The 14,182-nt window shown below is 39.2% G+C and overlaps 1 protein-coding gene across 1 annotated transcript in view; it reads right to left on the reverse strand.

Annotated features, from left to right (window-relative positions):
• Nucleotides 1-1,904: 1,904 nt before the first annotated feature.
• Nucleotides 1,905-14,182, reverse strand: part of fam20ca (FAM20C golgi associated secretory pathway kinase a) — a 48,128-nt gene continuing 35,850 nt past the window's right edge. Inside the window, exons 4-10 of the mRNA XM_026165088.2 lie at nucleotides 9,624-9,716; nucleotides 7,038-7,153; nucleotides 5,471-5,651; nucleotides 5,228-5,337; nucleotides 5,064-5,145; nucleotides 4,185-4,244; nucleotides 1,905-3,595 (exon numbers count right to left, since the gene is read on the reverse strand). Of these exons, the coding sequence (XP_026020873.1) occupies nucleotides 3,337-3,595; nucleotides 4,185-4,244; nucleotides 5,064-5,145; nucleotides 5,228-5,337; nucleotides 5,471-5,651; nucleotides 7,038-7,153; nucleotides 9,624-9,716 (901 nt within the window). The 3' untranslated portion in view covers nucleotides 1,905-3,336. The remainder of the gene's footprint in view (nucleotides 3,596-4,184; nucleotides 4,245-5,063; nucleotides 5,146-5,227; nucleotides 5,338-5,470; nucleotides 5,652-7,037; nucleotides 7,154-9,623; nucleotides 9,717-14,182) is intronic.

A 14,182-nucleotide genomic window follows, 5' to 3' on the forward strand; every position in this document is an offset into this window, starting at 1 on the left:
TTCTCTAACTGAAGGTTTAAGTGAAAGGCCGAGAATCAGGCTCTATGGAATGAAAGACTGAGCCGAGATTTACACGTGACATCAAATTATGTGATGTTCAGGGTTTGTCTGACTTAAATAAACGGAAGTTTTTTTTTTATTACATCAGAGTTATATACAGCTATATACATTTTGGTTAACAAGTTAGGATGCTGTGAAAAACAATGATTTGCAGATTAATTGAAGCTTACATAAAAAAAGTGAGGCAAAGCATAATTTGAATTTAGCGCCAGATAGACTTTTTTAATGCTGCTGGAGGAACAACACTATTAATCTGGTTAACTGGCATAACATATACCAACATGATCTGTGCCAAGTCTCGTTTAAGACTTACTGAGATAAAATGGAAATCTGGACAGTTTATAAGTCAGCATTTGTAAACCTAGTGCCCGTAACATGTGAAGTCCCCATTATTGGTGAACATTATTTTCAGGTTTGGGACATATATTGTATTATTTCAGCACCAAACCTTTACACATACTCTGGCCGCATGAACCTGTAAGTAAGAGAGGGGTTATCTAGATTCGAGTTCAGTCCTGTGACCCATTAAAAACATTTGGTGCGTTATTCAATGTAAAAAGAAATACAACAAACATGCCCCGAACAACAGATCCCGAACACTTGGGCACTTATTTTTTGGATTGTGTTGCCACTTGTATCAGAAAAGATAAAAGGAAATTGTAGGTGAAATGCTGCCGTCAAAAATGCAAATTGAATTGTTTGTAGTTGTGTGTATAGCCTGGACTCTGCTCACCCTTAAAGCTGCCAGCCTATATTATGGAAATGACCAAGTGGGGTCATTTATGATTCCACTTTATGAGCTATTAATATTTTTTAATGGTTCTATTTGTGTTTGTCAATCTGTTTTCTTCATGTGACAGATATTCTATAATGTGCTAATGGTTCTAATTATAGTTTTCAATCATTTTTATGATTAGTTAGAGCTTGCCTCAAGCCTTCTGCAGCAGTAAATATTGGTATTTGAGGTCTGTTAGCTGTGGTTCACTGCGAACATTAAAATGTCATTATTAGAAATGATGAATTACATTTAAATCAAAGAATATAATGACAAAGAAAACAAACAAACAAAGACTCATAGATGAGCCAGCACAGCTTTTTGTTATCTATGCCACACCAATTTCTGTAAAAGTAAAAATGACAATTTGTAGACGTACATAAAAATGTAAGTTGTTGTTTTTTTTTTTATATTTAAATATCACAATAGCCAGTTATTTATATGGCAATATCCTTATAGCTCGAGTCCTAAATGACACCACTTGGTAACTTGAAGGCTAAGTGATCAAACAGCCATGATGAATGTGCAGTTTTTTCATTTAATATTCAGAGGTTGAAGAGTGTTTTGACTGGAAACTCTTGAGTAATCCCAGCCTCGTTTCTATGAGGATGTTAGTCCTCACGGGCAAACACATTTACATCCACCCATGCGTAAAATAAAGAACAGTATAAATCACACATCTGCAGAAACATGCAAACACATGCGCACGCTTTCATGATCCTGGTATCCGGTTGGTTTGGATCTTTCAGTCTTTTGGTTACTTTCTGTTTTGTTATTTGCATGTGCCTCTTTTGTGATTGGTCCGTCCTCACTGTTTATACCTGTTTTAAGTGTCCCCACCTGTGTCTGTGTATAGTCTGGTCTTTTCCTCTGTTAGGATTTCTGCTTAGGCTACCTGAGTTAGTTAGCGGCTCACTCCATGTTGCTGTTTTACTTCTGCATGTTTCCTTGTGAGTTTAGTTTAGTTTTACTAATAGTTGTTGCTGTTGGCCAATAAGGGCTCATTCCACTTCGTCCTCCTGCACTTCATGGTGCACTCTTCACCATTGCTACTCTTGACACACAGGGATTTGTCCTCACTTTTTGCTTTTATTGCACACTTAAATCATTTAGTAAACAGGTCTTCACAGTAACAATGCAAGAGCAGAAAACAGAAGCAAACCACTGTGCAGTGCAGCTTGATAGATCTTCAAAGTATTTATCGGTATTTACAATGAAAATACAAAAAAAGGACTTCGATGTCCCCGTGTCTATCCCTGGCATTTTAACGTCGCTATCCCTGCCAAGTGTTTTCCAAACTTGACATCAGCCACTCAGACTTTTGTTGCTCTGTGAATCCGGTCTGTACTGCCAACCCCAAAACATTCAAGTACTGTATTTCTGTCATTGCACAGGTACTGGGTTAGCCAATACAGAGGACTCTTAGAAGGAAAGAGAAAATTCTACTGGTCCCATGTCAGCAACTTGATTGGTTTTTCCTATCATTTCAAACATAAAAAATATACACAATGGCAACTTAAATAGGATCCAAATTCAAAAGTATCCTCCTGTCCAACTGAATGCAACAGGAAGCAAAACCAGGATGGAAAAAACAGGCTTTTGTGATGCTCTGGGAGCTATTTGGACACAAAATCTGTAACAAGTCTGCATCACAGAAACTGTGATGTTACATCAGGTTGCCCTAATGAATGGCTCATTTGATGTACGTGACCATCATGTCAGTGTGGTGCCGAGTCTTAACATTTGAAGTTTTTTGGTAAATATCGTGGTGTTGTAGTGATGTGCTGTACGTAGTGCAAGCTTAACTTTCGTGGGAGGAAGGGGGTGACAAAAAATACACAAAGCTGAAATAAGGCAATGTGAAGGTACTGTTTGAACTACAGTGTGAAATACTTGCACTTATGTTGTCGAGCTTGTGCCAAGACAAAAACCTTATAAATATAGATTATTGGAAAACTTGATATTCTCCTGGTCGTCGTTTGAGCCAGGAATGACTTAAAACTTGAAAACATTCAATGCAAAACACTGAATTCTGACACATTTTGCAAAAATGAAACGTTTTCATACATCGTCATAACTCATAAAGCTTATTGTCTGACCATATATTCCCTAGTCAGTGTAGGTTCTCATTTGGTTATGTTCTAATATAATAAAACACACAAAGCAAACCGATGCCCTCCATACTCAGGCCAAACAGGACAAAGTCAGAACACAGCAGTGGTTCCTTGATGTCTCATACAACATCTGGTAGAACAAAAATACATCTGTATCTAACAAATACAAAGTGCTGCGTGTGGACAGTCTTTTGTGGTATTTGTAGACAGTTTCTTCCATATAAACACACTTAAAAGCAGTTTCCATATAGGCAAAGATGGCAAGTCTTGGAATTCACTGAATTCAGCTTGATATCAGAAGTAGAATTTATTTATTTATTTTTGTGTGTGTGTCTAATCCCATTAGTTGAACAGCCACGGTCCATTGGTGTCAGCTCTTCGCACTCACTACCTGTGGCCAGGGCCCCTGTGGGTGGCTGTGTCCCCAACTAAATCTTCCTCCACAACATTAACATATCCTTCTTTCTCTATGCAGCCAGCCACGACCTGCAGCACCAGCCGGAGCCTGCGGTCCATGGCCTGAAGGTGAGGCTGAATTAGAATAGGGGATAGGCGGTCACGCAGCAGCGACTCCTCCATCATGGAGCTCAGCTGGTACTCCTCTTTGGCCAGCAGCTGGAGACGCAGGTAAGTTGACTTCCTCATCCTTGAAATGGTGGAAAATAAAAAGGGTTATTGTCCATCTCTTAAGAAAATAGAAACTTTTTGTGTTTAACACGATGATCATAAAACACATGAATCTAGTAAACCCACCAACTAGTACTTTTTTTTCAATTTAATTAAAATGAATTTTATTTATATAGCACAAAATCACAACAGCACTCTCCTCATGGTGCTTAATACTCTAAGGTAAAGACCCTACAGTAATACAGAGAAACCCCAACAATGAGCTGACCCCCTGTGAGCAACAACTTTGGCGACAGTGGGAAGGAAAAACTCCCTTTTAACAGGAAGAAGCCCAAAAACATGCTGTGGAAAAATAAAAGTGAAAAGTTTATTTCATACTAACAAACCTATTTGTTTCAGCGTACCACTAGACCAAATCATATGGTGTGTCCAAAACTGAACTTTTATTCCACGGGGACTGTTGATCTCTGGATTTGACCTTAATACTTGTTTGTTTTTATCCACAATATGACTGTTTGATGGGGCGATCAGCCTCCTTTAGTCCTAAAGCTAAGAGGAGAAGGAACCTATCAAAATAACTGTCATTCACTAACTAACTAAAATCTTACCTGCAGCACTGACTCAGAGGTACCAGGATGGAGAGCTCATCGTGAGAATGCTTTCCAAACCTGCAAGTGTGGGGATAAAGAAAAAAGAATGAATTATCACAAGGATTAAGTTTGTTAGACAAATTTCGAGTTTATTTCCTTATTAATTGTGAAAATGTCCTCTTGAAATGGTTTTTAAAATACTCTATAATGAGAAGAACGATTATGAGGTAAGGTCACAAAGTTCTGCAGCTAGTAGCATAACAATAAAAACAAAACATACTTGATTTAAATCTTATAGGCTTTTCTACTCTACTGGAGCACTCAAAGCAATTTATACAACATGCCTCATTCACACAAGCACTATTTTCTATTCCCAAGTTCTTTCTATCTAACAGTCACACTCTGATGAATCCGCCGGAGAGCAACGAGGGTTCAGTATCTTGCTCAACAATAGTTTGGTATGCAGACCGGTGCCTTCCAATTACTGGATGACCTGCTCTACCTCTGCAGACACCCTAGGTAGTCACAGAGGGTGGAGCTGTATTGCTTCCACTGCTTCCAGTTTTTAGATGACTCCCTTGTGCACTTGTGCTGTATCTCCTTCAGCGTGTCTTCTATTCACTGCTCATGATCCAGTGAATCCAGAAAAAAATATTGGAATCCTCCTCTTTAGGCTCCTGACCTGATACACAACTGTCGGGTTTGGAAGCTGTAAACTCGTGTGTTTGGTCACACTTTTTGGGCAAAGTTACATATACCGCAAATGTATCTTAATTACTGATTATAATCTGCTACTAACAGCAAAACAATGATGTTTTCATCCATTTGGTGCCGAAGTAGATCAAACCTAAACTGGTTACCAAGACAGACCCTTTTAAATTAGTTGAATATCTTTACCCTCTTCCATTGTCAAGGTGAATGATGAAGGTGTCGTTTCCAAACTTCTCAAAAGTTTCATAATGATGGCGATCCATGTTACCTGTACAGGAGGAAATGGCACATTAGAAGACTCACAAACACACCTTTTTATCATTTTAATGTTTACTTGGTTTTCCTCTTACCCATTAAGAAGTCAAAGATGGTCATGTCCATGATGTCCAGCAGTCGAGTGCCTCGGTCATACGGGGGTGTTTGCTTCACCTCGTCACAGTAATCTGGATCCACCTCCCACCTGTGAATATGCAGAAAATCACTTAATACTTAATGAGTAATTGTTTTTAATGACTCATATGTTTGGACTGGCTAAAGGCATGACTGTGATCACAAACATATATGAATGTTGTGTCTCAGTATCGTTTTCTTACTCTGCTTTCTTGCGTTTGTGGTAGGAGCGCCTCCAGGGGTTTCTCCAGGTCTTGCGTTTGGCTAGGTTCAGATCTGGGAGGAAGGCTGCGAGTGAGCCTTCAATTTGGTCCGGTTTGCCACACAGAGCGTGCTCGGTGGAACAGTAGTAAGAGCATTCACCATAGAAGCAGACATTATTGGCTGACAAAAGAAAAGGTGAAGGCACGGATTTAGAAATGCTGATTTAGTTCACACGGAGACACAGAGGAGAAAATGATTAATGGCGGCGATGAGGAACCGCTGACCCCGGTACAATCAAAGACAACATGCGAAAACTTTATTCACGCCCTCATGCTGAGAGGATGTAAACAAGCATAAGCATTAGACCACAGGCTGCCACATTGCTTTCACTGTATCCGTGTGTGCTGTTCAGTGAACACAACGGGAGAAATAAATCATTCTACATTTCAAAAGAAAGCCTTTTTGCAGTTTAACAGAAAATGACTTCTTACACTACATCAGATTAATCCATCTTAAACACGTTACACACAATGCATCACAACTTCTGATTTCAGCCACTTAAGTGTGATGTTTTTGGTTTTTTTTTACCTTACATGCAGTTTTCTGAAAAGAAGTTACTAAAGAAAGGTTTCTAATCTAAACCATTTACTTTTAAAGTACTTAACATTAACTATAACCAAAATACAGGGGACTGACAAATTAAAGGAAAAAACAGAACCGAAAAACACTTACTTTTGCTGGGTGACCAAACATCTGAAGTACACATGTGTTGGTTCTTTAATTTGCCTCATAAGACCTGAACAAGCTCCAAAAACTTATAATAGGTATTTAAAACCTAGACCGTATGAAGTACATGTAGTTTCCTCTTATTTCTTATTTCTGTTTTACACAAAGGTCTCTATGTTTACACTGTAAGTTTCATTATGATAGCTCCTTTCTGGAAGGCATCTGTGAATTGGTGGCTCTTGATCCACTGACAGCATCTCAGTCTTCCTTGTGAAATTTCTTGAATTGACTTTAAAGGCTGCATTCGTTTCTGTTGCTTGTGCACGTTTACAACCACGTACTCCAAACCTAGCTTACTATCTCAGAAAAGTGGTGTAATACTTGTCTTACATGTGATGAACACAGAAAATGTGAAAGTTTATCTTTTTAAATGAAGTCAGAAAAACGGACTTTTTCAAGATCTTATTATTATTAGAACCTGGAGTGTTTCTATAAAAAACAAACAAATCCCAAAACATCCTAATTCCTGCACTGATGAGGTTTGTGTGTTGTCTTGCAGTGCCACCATGTGGAGAGTTCTGGCTATAGCTTTATATGACTTAATTTTTTTCCACACTTGGCATTTTTATTACTTTAAAGAGGAGACCAGGACACAGTGACTGACACTACCCTAAGCTACAAGTCCATACTCCACTTTGCAAATTACAGTTTACAGTTTAACTGAAGTCTTACTAGATAAGTCAGTGAGTTGGGGTTGCTCTGTGCTGTTTCCAAGTTGGATTTATGATGCAGTCAAGTAGCTGCATCTCTCTGCTAAGCTGCAGAGACCTAAGTCTCTACCTGGTGAGATGAAGAAGGTCCTCCACAGCTTCTTATCACGTGTCAGGTCTCTGATTTCTCTCGTCATGTTCACCAGTCGTCCTGCTACTGGGGGAACTCTCCGGAAGTCAAGAATCCTATAAAGCAAAAGAAAGAAGTGCAGAAAAAGCGAATCATTCAGTATTTAAACACAAATGATGATGCACAGAAGCAGATTTTGCTATAGTGGCAAATTGGAAGACTAGGTCCACATTTTACTGCCTTTAAACCATCGGACAAAATTTACTTTGTACTGAACAGATGATGCTACATAGCAACTTCAGCCTGCAGCTCATTCTCCTGTGGTGCTCCAGGCAGGGCTGAGTATTTCCAGCAAAGCAAGAGAGCTCTGAACGTTGAGCACCTGCTTTGTTTTAACAAACAGCTTTGAACTTCCTCTTTTATCCTGCTTGCACTTTATCTTTGATACACGCACGCCAACAGAGGCTTAAAAGGAAATATTTTCATGTAAGAAGGCGTCATTCTGCAGATTAATACTATGTGCTCGATCAAGTAAAAAGGTGGAAACATTTATAAACTGCTGCCATAAAACACATAAAAAAACTATAATTTAATAAAACTCATCCAGTCTGGATCAACTTGTGTGCATAAACGTGTGACTCTTTCTCTTTCTCCATGGCAAATTGCTGAAGGCTCACTCACACGTATTGTTTGCTTACGTAGGTATGTCTCGTAGAAGCAGACTCATATATATTAATATATAATAATAAGAAACACTTCATGACAGTTGTTTTTAAACACAACTGAGATGGGTGGTTAAAATGTGTTATACATGCTGTAAAATGCATTGTAAAAAAAGTTCAGCTAGAAAGTTGTTACTAGATGTAACTCTGGTTCTAAGAATATACACAAGGTCCCTAATGGGCCTGTGGTTGTGTGGGGCTGACCAGAGGGTTGTGAGAGACACTCCATGGCTCTGCCCCTTCACACAAGTCCATTTGTGAATGAATAAAGACTGGCAAAGTGAGACATCAGGAGTTTTTCTGTATTTTGATATTATATTTAGTGACTTCTAGTTAAATTTTACACTACATGACATCATTTTTATGACTTCAGCATTCAAGATGTAGCAATAAATTAATCATCTTTACTGGACAATCTGTTTCCCTCTGTGAATGGCACCAAAACAAAATCAATTTATTTGAACCTGTTGACACCTTTTTTGTCTTTATTTAACTTCCAATACAAGATATACACAGACCATTCACATGATCACGTTCGTTTCTCACCACCAGTATTCAGATCAGGGTAGTTCTATGTTCCTTGGCCCAATTCTTCCTTTCTGTCTCCGCCTTTCAATCTCTTCTTTTCTTATATTATGTCACATAAGGCACCTATTCAACCCCTGTTTAGCCTCTCCCATTATATGTTTGCCGTCTAATAGATCTTGATCTATTTGAAACTAAAGCTAAGCCTCCTGGGAGCAGACAGACACACACAGACAGGCTCAGTGGAACAGAGTTGGCGAAACTTAAGCCCACAGAGGAGAGCATTCAGGAGCGACAAAATGCACCGTCATTTTGGGCCGTGACGACAAAAGAGCACCTGTTCTTCTACATGCATGTGTGTGCCAGTGTGTAGTCTCTGTGAGAGCACACTCAGGCTTTTATTCGTGTGCACTCCACCTTTTACACGCCCTTGAGTCATGCATTGTTCAAAACAGATGGCACGACAGTAGGCAAAGAACAAGCGGGTTTGAAAGTAATCACTGGAAAGCGGTTACTTTTCCTAGTATCATCAAGACAGGGTGGTACAATTTGTAAGAAGTTTCTAGTTTTAGCAGGGCCAAACAACCTCCTACTCTGCATCAATATGAAGTAATATAACAGTAGTAGCTCAGTCTGGTATCCAGAGGCTGCAGTGGTCGGGCAGCTGCACTATAACTCACAGGCACCCCCACATGGTGAATGTGACCTAAAAACAAACAGCTCTTTAGGGGTAACACAGGCACCACCTCCCTGCAGCAAATAACCATGTTCTGGGTGTAATGGCATGTTTGAGATTTTCCTATTTGGCTCTATCTGCCTACCCACATGAACATGTGTTGGCGATCTCATCTAAAAGAGAGCGAGATTGCGTGTTTGTGAGCATGTGTCAGATAATTACCGCACCCTCAAGAAATCCTAAGATGCCCAGTAGTCCATTTATCATCCTGTCTCAGAATCCCAAATGATCAAATCTGAGTGCTCTTCTGTTGATATATTTTTCTACCTTGTCAGCTTAAGTCCTCAGAGCCAAGGGATCATGCTGAAATCAATATACTCAGCACCAACTAGAGGAGATGATCCCTGCTTTTGGCGTGTTATCTAATCCCTCGTGTACTTAATCCCTTTCAGATTTTCACAGTTTAAGTCCATTATGGCACACCTCCGGTTTATAATGGGGTAAAAGTTGCGGTCGGTGTGACCTGTCATTCTTTCTGGAACAGACTGTGAGGGATGATTAGAAAATGGGCGAAGTAGGGAAGCACATGGGTCACATTCTGGCACCACATGTATGTTTCCTTTTCTTTTTTTATAGTTGAGTGGTAAAAGATGGAAAACTCACCGATCCAAATGAAAAGCAGCGATCTCAGCATTGTGCCTCTCGAAGTCGGAGAAATAGAAGAAATCTGGAGGCGTTTCCTGCTCCCGCGTCTGCCTGAAAGATAAAACACAGCATAAAGCACCGCATCATCAGGAGAAATCAAAGCAGTTGCTTTTTTAATGTGATTTCCTTGCATATACATATATGTCTACACACACACATATACTTTATATATATAATTACTTTTTGCTTAGGAACATGACGATGTGCATTAAAAATTCTGAACGACAAAAAAATCAACCCCTGCTTTCATTTCTTTTCAAGATAATTCATCAGGAGGGTGATCTTATAAACAAGTCATTTTATGAATCAGATGTGTTTTAATTTGAATTATGCAGCCTTTTGATTCGTGACATTCTCTTCCCGTCTATGCAAATCTTTTCAACTTTCATCAGATTTTTGCTTCCTGCAGGGCCAAACTCATCTAAGCCTCTGCATCCTTTTCTAGGCCAGAATCTGACTCATACGACTGTAAAGCCTGTGTGGACAAGGCTGCTGAAGGGAAGCTGCACGAGATTCTCCCTCGCATCCTTCAGTTCCTCTCAGCAAACACAAGAAACTCGGAATCTCTGCCAAGTAAGGAAATACTAGAAGCCTCTTTGTGCCGGTCTTTGTCTTTGGCTCTCACTGTCTGCTCACCCGTCTGGGAGAAGAATATTATCTCTCCACTTTCACTCACTTTCTTTGTTTTTCTCCCAAACCGCACATATATTGACGCACCTGACAACAGCCTGTGCTATAACTCCTCTGCTTGCACAATCCACACATGCACATACTTGTGAATGCTAACACTTTCTGCTCTGCCCTGCCTTGTTGTTTTTTTCCCCCGTCTCGTCTCCTCAGACTTAAGGGCAGAGTGTCACATTATCCCCACTCCACCCTTTCTATTTTCTTGAAAATCTAAAGCGGTGACAACAGAAAATGACCTGTCCTCCTTCTCTTTTACATTTCAGGGAAGCAGCCATTTACCCATAAATCAATTGCTGCCATTGTAATCCTTTCTTTCCAACCCAGAGGAGGGAGGGGAGTAATGGTGTTTTCATTTTCAGGGTGCAGGGTGGGGGATAAAAGATACCGTGTAAGTGGAGAGGGAGCTGAATAAACAGCAGCAAGAGTCTTGGATTTTAAAGGTGACCCCGTGAGTCATCGCACTGCAAGCCGCTGTGATTTCAATGTGACATCAATTAAATAGTTTGCAATTGAGGCGGACTTAAATGACTTGAATGCACTTATAATTACCAAAGGGAATAATATTATTACCTTTTTTTCTGGCATTAGACAATTGCTTTTCCAAAAGTATTCATTTTTAATTATACTTAAGTGTATATTCTGGCTGTTTCTGTGTTCGGATGGGTATCCATACACTTACACTACTGTAAAAGAGATTTTTAATCTCAACAGTTTTACTTTTTTCCTGGCTAAATATGGATTAAATAAAATCATAGATAATCAGGTTTGTGGACACAGCTTGGGAATCCAGAAAACTGCGCTTCCGAGATGTAAATGATAAGTTTTACTACAGTAAGTTGCTCTGCTCTATCGGCAGTCAGCGAGGGAGCCTTTTGTCTTCTGTCAGTAGCCGTGCAGATATATTTTGCTCCAAGCTTTTTAAGCATGCATAATATTTCTGCTTCTGGTTTCATTTTCCGCCATGTGTAAAAAAACGATTGTGATATAAACCCGACTGTTGGGTATTACTTCATCGCCGAGTTGCAAAACCATTTCTGATAAAAGGCTATGGTAGGTGTGTGATGGAAAACCTATAACACAGGGCACAAATACACCGATACAGATCTGCATACGCAAACAGTATTCAAAATCTCAAACAAATTTCCTCTCACACTTGTGTAGACCCTTTATCAGTGAGTGTCCTTGATAATAAAAAAGGCTTTTTATCTGAAGCCTTGTGTGATTAGGCTACAGCAGACCTACTGTATGCAGTTCAGCAGAATGTGTGAGCATGATGAAGCTGAACTGCTTGCCTATGTGGACTCAGTTTGTGCTGACTCAACCGTTTTAATGCTCTTTCATGTGCTTAGGCCTGCACAGTGGAGGGTTATATTAGAGGAAGATGGGAGAGGGAGGGGTGAGAAGAACAGCTGTGTCCCAGACTCTTTTTACACACACACACACACACACACACACACACACACACACACACACACACACACACACACACACACACACACACACACACACACACACACACACACACACACACAGAGCCAGGCTGATGATGCATGTTTGTGACAGACAGAGGGCAGTAGAGACAAACCCACAGACAGAAACTCAATCACCTGGAGCACCATTAAACTGATGAGGGAATAAACAGCTCTGTTCATATTCTCCTGCGAAATAAAGATTAAAGAGTTTTTAGCTTGTTTTTACAAGCCAGGTGTAGGCAAAGTGAAAAGGATGTTTAGGGATGATTCATCTTCATCACCTACCTACAGATAGAAATAGAAAAAACCCCACATGCAGCCACAATCAAAATTATTCAAACTTGCATGTGTAAGGCTTTACAGATAGAGTGTTTTCTAAGAACATTAATAAATGGGCATAAACCTAAGTTTGCAAAATGGCTATGTCATGATTTAAATCATATTTATTACAGCTGGGTTTTTTTTGATAACTTATGGTTATGTGAAGCTACCGCAATGTTCTAAAATCAAGTTAACCTTTCACGATCTGAATTGTTTGAAAGGTATCTTGAAGCTGAAATAAGAACGCAAGATGATTCACATTTATATATAAAAGATGATATGCAAGTGTAGGACTCTTGGCATGAAAGAATGAGAAATTTATCAAAGGGGAATCAGATGTTTGAAAAGAACAAGTGAGAAAAAATAGAAGGTTTCATTGAAGGCATGAACAAAAAGTACAGAATCATTAAGAGACTTCAGATTGCAGAAAGAGTGCGTAAAAGTTGATGAAAACATAAAAAACTGGGATAGATTTAAGATCTTTTTGAGTGATGAATGTTTCTGTGAAACTATTTATATCCTCCTGAGGTCTGCACTCTTCACTGTGATGCATTTTTAATTTCTCCTAGCTATTTGGGATTAACTGGACCTGATAAAATTTAAAACCTAGGCATGACCTTTTTCTAGAAAGTAGAGCACAACATAATAATGCCAGCACCATATAAAGGATAAAACACTTTTCTGAGCCCAAAGCTCAGTTCAGAAACTGTTACCTGAACAGCTGAATCACACTTTCTTTAAAGCAGTGAAATTCAAAGAAAGTAGCACATAAATCACAGAATATTTAATAAGCTCAAATATTTTGCACATAAGCTGTAAAATGCCAAAGTGTGTGAGAGGCTGTGAGACACCTGTGAGAAAATCACTTAATCTAGGTATTAAGGATATGTATGCTTTCATTACACAAACATGAGTTAACTTCACAATAATAACTTGCCTGTATTTACAACTGCAACTGTTACATATACCCCCACTAATCTGGTTTTGTAATGTTAGCTGGATTCTGATTGAAAATAGAGAATAGGAGAAGGAGCAGGAGAGACAGAGAGATCTGTCATCTATTCGTAACCCACAGCAGATTTCAGCCCTCCTCTGACAGGCTTGTTTGTCTGTCTGTCTGGCCCTTTGTCCTGTGGGTAGGTGGCTAAGAAGACATGGACGGGGCTTTGCCATTGAGACACAATGTATAATATGACGCTGGGATTAATGCTACAGTGCACACATATTACACTGAATGTAATGTATGTATGTATGTATGAGTCAGATGCAAGCATTTGACAGCATCAGACTACAAACATTCATAGTAGTTGGATTATATTTGAATCAAAGGTTTCACTGGGTGTTAAAGTTACCATTTTACATCATATCTGATCCCAGTGAAACGTGATCATGGCATTAAAACATACAAGTACACAAAATAGAGATGCAATGTTAAAAAATGTCATAATACTCCAATATTAATGTTTAATAAAACAGAAATTTATGTGGCTGTCAATTATATTACACACTGGATGTCTTGCAGAGCCCAAAGTAAACATTATACTGTAGGGCCAGGGGCACAACACTGTAGATTCAAGAGTAAAACTGTTAGCAGACAAGTAATGTGCATACACATATTATTTCTGGTCATATTTCTTTAAATATGGCTACACGTGCTTGTTTTTATGAATCTCAATCATGACGAAATTGTGTCCATATGCACAGGCCTCCCCCTCTTTAGCTATGAATGGAAGTAGATGCTGTTTACATCACAAGTTTATGAGACATGGCGGTGTGAAAAACAGCCAAACATCAAGTATGCAAAGCAGAGAACCGTGATTTAATTCTGGGGTTTTCTTCTGGACTCACAAAGAAAATCAAAACTACTGAATGGAAAAAAGTTAAAGAGGCTATCAACTTTGGAAGTTCAGAGTGAATGGTCCGTGCAGAAGTAAAGAACAAATGGTTAGATTATGAATGAGAGTAAAAAAGTATCAGTTCACACAGGAAAGGAGACTCAGTAGGTACGTGTCAAGTTCAAATATCTCACATTATTTC

The sequence above is a fragment of the Astatotilapia calliptera genome, chromosome 4 (genome assembly GCF_964374335.1).
Source record: "Astatotilapia calliptera chromosome 4, fAstCal68.1, whole genome shotgun sequence".
Taxonomy (NCBI): Eukaryota; Metazoa; Chordata; class Actinopteri; order Cichliformes; family Cichlidae; genus Astatotilapia; species Astatotilapia calliptera.